Source organism: Marmota marmota, unplaced genomic scaffold (assembly GCF_001458135.2).
Source record: "Marmota marmota marmota unplaced genomic scaffold, marMar, whole genome shotgun sequence".
Taxonomy (NCBI): Eukaryota; Metazoa; Chordata; class Mammalia; order Rodentia; family Sciuridae; genus Marmota; species Marmota marmota.
In genome coordinates this window covers 22,317,623-22,326,162 of record NW_026000174.1, presented here as the reverse complement: position 1 = coordinate 22,326,162, position 8,540 = coordinate 22,317,623, and the positions used below count along the sequence as shown (strand labels likewise).

At 40.4% G+C, this 8,540-nt stretch overlaps 2 protein-coding genes across 7 annotated transcripts in view; one reads left to right on the top strand and one right to left on the bottom strand.

Annotated features, from left to right (window-relative positions):
* Positions 1 to 562, top strand: part of CUNH11orf16 (chromosome unknown C11orf16 homolog) — a 12,129-nt gene extending 11,567 nt beyond the window's left edge. For all 4 annotated transcript variants that reach the window (XM_048788306.1, XM_015477610.2, XM_048788309.1 and 1 more), the window contains one exon: positions 184 to 562. In XM_048788306.1, the coding sequence (XP_048644263.1) occupies positions 184 to 215 (32 nt within the window). In that variant the 3' untranslated portion in view covers positions 216 to 562. The remainder of the gene's footprint in view (positions 1 to 183) is intronic.
* On the bottom strand, positions 555 to 8,534 carry Akip1 (A-kinase interacting protein 1). Of its 3 annotated transcripts, XM_015477608.2 has the most exons (5): positions 8,103 to 8,532; positions 7,573 to 7,653; positions 4,779 to 4,883; positions 2,910 to 2,990; positions 555 to 983 (listed from the first exon to the last, which is right to left on the bottom strand). In XM_015477608.2, exons 1-5 carry the CDS (start codon positions 8,340 to 8,342, stop codon positions 840 to 842), a joined length of 651 nt encoding a protein of 216 aa, XP_015333094.1. In that variant the 5' UTR covers positions 8,343 to 8,532; the 3' UTR covers positions 555 to 839. The 3 variants fall into 3 exon arrangements, with proteins under 3 accessions (XP_015333094.1, XP_048644268.1, XP_048644267.1); XM_048788311.1 differs by lacking the exon at positions 4,779 to 4,883 and having other exon boundaries at positions 8,103 to 8,534; XM_048788310.1 differs by lacking the exon at positions 7,573 to 7,653 and having other exon boundaries at positions 8,103 to 8,534.
* Between the last annotated feature and the right edge of the window lie 6 nt (positions 8,535 to 8,540).

Below are 8,540 nucleotides of genomic sequence, written 5' to 3'. Positions count from 1 at the left end.
TTTTTTTTAGTTGTAGATGTACACAATAGCTTTATTTTTATTTTTATGTGGTGCTGAGGTTTGAATCCAGTGCCTCATGTGTGCAAGGCAAGTGCTCTACCACTGCGCTACAACCCCAGCCCTTGATCCTTAGAATTTTAGCATGAGACTCAGGATTTTTCTTTCTATTTTTCTCTTTAACAGAAAATCAAAGGATTATGATGGTAAATACCTAACGAAGAGTTATAAAGAGTGGCTGACAAGACCTTCTTCAATGGAAGGTAGAACACAGGCTGCAGGTGAGAATCAAGTAAGCAGCAGCATCTTCACCCCATTAAGACTTCCCTGCAGATGAGCAGCAGGAAGGCACCACTCATAAGGGGCACAGGAGCCAGTGGCTCTGTCTGGTGGCACTGCTTGAGAATGCCACTTCCACAGAGGCTACTTTGGAAGACCCATAGTAGACCTGCTTTGGGCAAATGTCTCCACAGCATCTCTGCTGTCTTTTCATAAAACCTACAGTTGTACATGGGGAACATTGACCTCTTTTTAATAGCAATAAAATGAATTCTCTGTTTCCAAATCTTTCCCTTTATTATCATAATTAGACTTTACTTGGAAAGCTAGTAGTAAAAACTGTTCAGACAGCATCATCACATTATTACTTTTAGGCAAAGGAGGATGGGGGACTCTCAAGTTAAAATGGGACTGAAAGAGACAGATTCCAGTTCCCAAGAAGGCTGGCCTCTACAGTCAGCACTAAAAGCAGGATTAATGTGTAGTTATTAAGAAAATCATATGGTGACTTTATTCTCCTTGCTACTTAAAAAAGAGTGATGTGATAGCAGTGAAGGCCAACATCATACAGGGAAGACCAAGTCCACACTTTGTCCTGAATCAACTGCTACTACATGAGTCTTCTTGGTCAAGGCAGTTGAGCCCACAGTGACAGAATAGGTCCCTGGATATACTTCTATGTAGAGGTCCTTTGAGATGTTCTCAGCCTGAAAGGAAAAGAAGACACCATAAAGAATTTATATCTCAATGCCAACACAGCACCTCCACTAGGCTACCTTTGTGCCAGAGGTATGATGGAATAAAGGACTGATGGAGGAGATAGAAGTTCTGTTTTCAAGGCTCAGTTTGGTCATACAATAGCAATGTCATTTAGATAAACCTCAGCCTTTCCTTAAGCTTGTTTCCTTATTTCGAAAGTTGTGATAATATCCACCTCACAAATAAGCAGAAAACACTTTGTGAATGTTAAAGTGTTATAGAAATATGAAGGATTATAAAAGAACACTCTAGTTGGGGTAAGAATTAGGCAGAGGGACAGACTAATGGTCATTGTTTTGCACTTGTAAGCAGAGATTGACAGTAATGACAAGGTCCCTAGGATAATGGGAAACATTCTTTTTTATTGTGTTTTGCTAAATTTGTTATCAAGAAGATGAAGCACTTCTTTTCTCCTAAAGCTAAAAACAATATGAATGGATGTCATTTTGTCACTGAAGCAGCAAGTAGCTGGAGGAATGGTTCTACGCTGGAAGCTGGAGTTAATGAGTTTAGAGCTGATCTGAGTGCAAATCATTTTATGAAATAAACTTCATACATGGTTGGGAAGTGGATTATGGCAGGTGTGCAGGCAGAAAATGGTTTCAGTAAAGAAGGCAAAAAGATAGAAGTCACAAACCAAAAAAGAGCCAGTAACAGCAAAGTGTCAGCTATGATGCTCATTTATGTTTGGTGAATATTCAGAAGGAGATACACCAGGAAAAATGAAACCACTGACCACCAGCAAATCCACCAGCAAGAATAAATATTTATGAAACTCTCCCTGCCTTGGCCTTCAGATAGATTTGAAGCTGACTTTACAAAAGTTATTTTATGTTATATCCTTGTATTCCCAGTTACTGCAAAACTGGAGGTCTATTATTTAACAAATGTGAATATATATGACAATGCCCTAATTATAAAAAGATGCTCTGTAATTAAGATTAACACTGGGGTAAGACTATATCTGTGACTCCAACACTAAAGAACATCAGGAAGATTAGCATCACCTAAAATCAGCAATGATGGAGGCATCTAAGCCTAATGATTTATATTTGTACTAGAAACAGAATATTCTTAGTTGCTACTAATGCTATTATATTCCAAATCATGACTCCCAGCAAACTGAATATAAACAAAAAGAAATTTATTGTAGCAACATGCTGAAGTTCCTTTCCTCAGAATTCCAGCCCTTCCAAGTTCCAAAAGATTCTTTGAGGCTCATAAACTAATGAGTAATTTTTTTTTTTAATATTTATTTTTTAGTTTTCAGCAGACACAACATCTTTGTTTGTATGTGGTGCTGAGGATCGAACCTGGGCCTGGCACGCATGCCAAGCGAGGGCGCTACCGCTTGAGCCACATCCCCAGCCCACTAATGAGTAATTTACCCAAAAAATGAAATACTCATCATTATACATTTTTTAGAGAAAATGGAAAATGGAAACATGCTTTTAAATGTTTTGGAACCTGATATCTCACCAAATGTATATGTTTCAGAGTTTTAGCAACAGTTGCACTTTATAAAAGCAAGCAAGGTCAGGCCCTCCTGCTGCTTGAACAGATGGTGAAATTCCAGCAGGACCCAGTGCCAGCCCAGCTGAGTCTTAGGAAAGGAGATGTGAATACTTCACATTCTTTCCAACCACAGCTATGAATTCAGGCACAAAGAGCATGTCTGAAATTTTGAAAGAAGGATACCAATAAAACACAACTTTACACTGAACCAAAATTTTGTTCACCTTCCTTGAGTGTAAAATCATCACAACTTGAAAATACTACAGATTCAATACAAACAGCCCTATAGTTAACAGGTCAAATGGTTCATGGAATTGCAATGGTTGTGAAGCGCAGCACACTAGCAGCTCTGTACTCACTGGCTGGGATGACTCTGCAGCATGTGCTAATGTTTCATAGATGCTTCCTGAACTGAGGGATGTCTTTTCTCTGTCATTTTTCTGAAGAGACAAATATTGATCAGTGCGCAAACTTTGACTTCTGTGTTATAAAGAGAAATTTTCTCCGGCCTTATTAGGAGAATTCTTCTGTACACTTATTTCTAAGTTATCATCGAAGTTATTAAGGCTCTTTTTAGTGAAGTCTGAGTTATTTTTAGTCAGATGCTTACCATGATTACTTTTTATCCTTATATGGGCTTTGGAGTCAGAAAGGCCTGAATTTAAATACTATTTCCAGCTATTTACTAAGTCAGATAGATAAACCTCTTTTAATAAGCTTTAGTTTCCTAGACTATAACATGGGGCTATTTGGATTTTTGGGAGGACTGAAAGTGCACAAGTGATAACACTCAGGCAGTGCTCAGAAAGTATTCTCTTCTGTGCTTCTAGGAGTATGGGTACTAGAAGGGAACAGGCTGACAGAGCCAATTCCCTTAGAGTCACAACTTAAATTTTACATATATAGAGAAATGACTACCCAACAGGTAACAACTAAAGGTCAGGTGCACTTAAGGTGCTCTGATGAGGCCCCCAAAGGGAATCCAGGATGCAAACTCCTACAGCTCTCCATATCCCAGGAAAAAACAAGATGCCTCCAGTCTGTGCTCAGCCCTGCTTCATATCCCTGCGCTCACTGCCTATACTTTTCCTAAAACTCTTTGCTCTGATACCCCAAGGTGACCCACATGCCAGAGAAGTCAGGAGTCTGACATGAGGATTAGGATCAGACTTAAGTTTTTTGGGTACAACTAGAGGAATTCAAGAAAAACAAAATGCCTATTCTCCCCTTGAAAACTACCACCACCACCTCCCATTTAACAAGTAGAACATTTGGCTTCCCCAAAATTTGACATGTGAACAGGTTGGTAGTGAGTGAGAGGCCTGTAACTGTTACTATCTTTAGAAAAAGTATCACTTGAACCCAGGAATTCAAGACCAGCATGCACAACATAGGGAGACCCTGTCTTTTTTTTTTTTTTTTTTTAATTTTTTAATGTTTATTTTTTAGTTTTCGGCAGACACAACATCTTTGTTTGTATGTGGTGCTGAGGATCGAACCCGGGCTGCACGCGTACCAGGCGAGCGCGCTACCGCTTGAGCCACATCCCCAGTCCCAAAGACCCTGTCTTAAAAACAAAACAAAACAAAAAAAGGATTTTGAGACCCCCCCTTCCCTTACACTTTTTTTTTTTTTTTTGGTCGGGGGAGGTAGGAGAGAACAGGGATTGAATCCAGGGGTGCTCTTAGTAAATAGCTGGAAATCCAGCTATATTCCCAGCCCTTTTTGTTTTTTTATTTTAAGACAAGGTCTCCCTAAGTTCAGGAGGCTGGCCTCAAACTTCTGATCTTCCTGCCTCAGCCTCTGAGTCACTGAGATTACAGGTGTGAGCCAAAGAACTTGGCTGCACTTCCTTTTTAAAAATTACCAAAAACATGATAACTATCATTATCTTAATAAGATATGTAATTATTAAAAATATCTTTTATATCCCTTGATGCAGAAAAGGACATAGAAGCTCTTTTTTTTAAGCATATTCAGCAATCCCCTAGCCCAGGATTTCTGGTTCAACTAAAGAGCCTACAGTGAAATCAGTCTTTTGGATTAGACAAATTCCTATTTCATGCTCAACACTGTAAGTTCTCTAAGGCTGCAAGTTGATATTTTTCTGTTGAGCACTATAAAGCTGAGTCACACAGGCATCCAAGAGTTTAGTAGGAACTCCCCCAAACAGGTCTCACATCTTGAGAGACTGAGAGCATATTCAGGACAGTTTTGAAGACACATACCTGACCATGCCTTCTGTAAGAGTACATGTCTAGCTCCGACTTCCCTCTGTGATAACGATAGACATGGGTTGCCCCTCCTTCCTCTGCCACAGATGAATAATATTTCTAGAGAAGTAATGTGAAAGATGTTGGGTAATTAAATAGTCTGGTCAATTTTTCAGTAAATAAATAAATAAAACCTCCAATGCTTGGGCAAAGTATGGTTAAGGAGGAAGGCAAGAGAGCAAAAGTAAATCACGGGTTTTTGAGAGGCCTCTGAAGCCTTAGGCCATGTAAAGTGGCTACAGAGAAGAAAACTGCATTTGGCATTACTTTGCTGCCATCTGCTGCCTCAGTAGGGCAAGAACTCTGGCCAATTAAAGTTGGGCAGGACCATGTTCTCTGCCAGGTTAAATAATTTTTCACATCTTTGCCTCAATGTCAAATACAGATGCCCTTTCCTTTCCTCCCCTGACAAGTTCTGATGAACAGTTCCCCATTTACTAAGTCTTAGACAAGGACATGGGAAAAGAAGGGTACATTTGCTTGAGGTTTAGAAATATAGCAGGAAATGAAACATAAACCCAAGAGCTATACAACCTTTCTCCTTAGGGTTCCCATGCAGGGGAGTGGAAGGAGAGGTCTCCAGTTTAATAATAATCCAAAGGATCTGAAAACAGTTACATTTTTCTTGTCTATTTACTTCCCTCCCTCAAAGTTAACCTCAGATTTGCCCTTGATTATGACTAATGATGAAGACATCACAAGCCTGCTTGTTTTGAACATACTGTAGGGACAGTGTCCAAAGCACATTACTAGAAGAATAAGCCAGGGAAAGCACTCAGAACATGGATCTAATACCTTGTAGGGGCTGCTTCAAAATTGTGGAGGCATATCCATAATACTATCCTACATCTGTAGAAAACCGAAGGGTTCTGTTGGACCTATTCTAAACAGATTTGAACTGAACCATGAACTGAAAACCAACATGAAAAATACCAATTTGCTAAACCTCAAACCAAAGACAAATTGTATTCTTTTTATCAAATCATGAAGCAAGCATTTATCACTTCACAATAGAGCTAAAAAGTTATGGATTTTTCTACAACCACTTCAGTACAAATGAGAACATTAAAATATATTGAGTAACATCACATTGGTTGAAATACTTATTCTGGTCACAATGATTTTTTTTTAAAATATGTTTTAGTTGCAGTTGGACACAATACCTTTATTTTATTTATTTATTTTTATGTGGTGCTGAGGATCGAACCAGCGCCTCGCACGTGCTAGGTGAGCCACAACCCCAGCCTCCACAATGATTTTTATAAAAGATGTAGAAATATTAAGAGTTTATTTTTTTATCTTAACATATGATATGAAAAAAGCAATAAAACAAGGAATCCTCTTCCTTTTCCCTTACAGATAAGTATCCTCAGAGTCAAAAAAGATTCATAAAATGTTAAGGCTAGAAGACAACAGTTTGGTGTTAATCCAAGAAGATAGAGAGTATCTTCCTTGCAGGTGATTTCCCTCAATGTTGGCTAGCCTGCCTTCAACAGTCCCTAAAAAGTACTTTAAAAATGGCCTAAGTGCATAGGTTTCAGAAGAGGAACTTAAAAAAAAAAAATTACTTTTAGTTGTTGATTGACCCTTATTTTATTCATTTATTTCTATGTGGTGCTAAGAATCAAACCCAGTGCCTCACACATGCTAGGCAAGTGCTCTACCACTGAGCCACAACCCCAGCCCCAGATGAGGGACTTTAAAACATTTGTTCACTCATTTCAATGAATGGTACCAAAACCTCACCTAAATCCTGCATCCTAAAGTTTGTGATAAATTTGCTGCTGTTCCTCTCAGTGGAAACCAAAGAAATAAACTGTAAAGGCTGGAAAGGATTTTAGAATTCTTAATTTCATGATGGGAAACTAAAATAGCTTCAGGTCCGGAAGTACTTTCTCCAGCGTATCATTGTTCTTGTCATATGTTTAGGAAAGACTGAGAGAGACTAACTGGCCAAAGACATTACAGTGGTAGAACATGGGTATGATTCTTGGGAAGTAGTTCCTGACACTAAATCACACACCCCTGACCAGGAAATTCCATCGGTCCTATATAACCACTTTTATCACCAACAACTGCTTATGGACCCACTGGGACATAAAGTCTGATCACCAGGGATTTGAAACAAACATTACAGGTTAAGATCTAATGCAACTGTGTTTCAGTTTGTGTTTCAACATGTTTTGCTGTTGTGTGTATGTGATACTGGGGATTGTATCTTCTGAGCTATACCCCCAGTCCTTTTTTATTTTTGAGACAGGGTCTCACTAAGCTGCCCAGGCTAGCATCCAAATTGCAATTCTCCTGCATCAGCCTCCCAAATAGCTGGGATTACAGAGTATTTGAGTTATAGGCCTGTGCCCATAATATTTCAATGAAAACTGAAAAAAAGAGGCCCAGTTACAGTTCAGAGTGGTCCTATTTTTTTTTTTTTAATCTTCAGTTCAATATTGAAAAACAACAGCAACACCCTGCAATTTGACCTGTTTTAGAATCCAACAGATATCCCCATACACGCTAGACTGAAAACTCAATGAGGGCAGAGACATTTTCTAGCTTGTTCACTATTGTATCCTCAACAATTAGAGTTAGGAATTCAATAAATATTTGTTGGATGACTTCTAACTTGGGTGCAGGCCTGGTGAACAGAAGATTCAGGAGAGTCTGAGTCTCCCTAAATTCCAGAAACATCCACATTGTGATCATCCATTGATGATCAGGGGCATGGCTTTGGTTCACATCAACTTACCCCACACTGACTTGAAGTATAGTCCATGAATTCAGCCATTGTTCTGAAGGATGCACTAAGGGTTGGGTGCCTTTCTTCTCTCTATTTGAATAAATGGCAAGTCACAAGTGAGGCCTAGGATTCCCTGATACAAAATGAAACCATTTTGGAAACAGTCTTTTCATTTTTGGAAGTCAGTAAGAAGGATCTTACTGAGAAAGAATTTCAACTCAATAAAATAGAAATGCAATTTATTCAGGACCTAAAAAAATAAGTTTGCTATCTTTCCTCTAATATCATATAGTGTCTATGTGAGAATTTTTTGTTTGTTTAATCAACCATGGCCAAGCACTATCATTGTTCTACAACTACCCAACAAGAATCTGTCAAAAGGAGACTTTTCAAAGGATTTTTCCATTCATTGTCCTGATAGTTTCCATCTTTCCGACACGGGCAGAATCCCTCAGGCCTTTCTGTGGGGTGTGCCCATGGATGCCAGCAGGCCACCGCCTACAGAATCACTGGCTGGTCGCCCAGCACCAGGTCCTCACCTCTACTGGAAGAAAAGGCTGGGGGCCCGCTGCCAGTAGTCTTTCTTGGTAAGACCCCTCCCGGGAAAGAATCCCCATGCTGCCTTTGGGGCGCTCATGTGAATTCCAGTCCACCGCCCGCCTCTTGGCCCGCTCCAGCACTTCTTGACCCAGCCTAGCTGAGCGCTGCAGGGAACGTCTGTCCACCCCGGTCAGCATCGCCGCGACGAAACAGTTGTCCATGTCTCCCTGGGCAGGCATATATACACACAGAGGTTCAGTCGGGCTGCCGCGACGCTGCTCCAGTTCTGGGTGGGAGCCCCGGCCTCGACCTCCCCGGAGATCACCGATCCCCTTCCGCCCCCAACGCGCACTCAGCGGGCGCCCAGCCAGAGGGCGAGGCTGCGCGCGCTGGTCCCCTCCATTTCCGCATCCCCTCCCTAGGGCAGAGACCCCCTC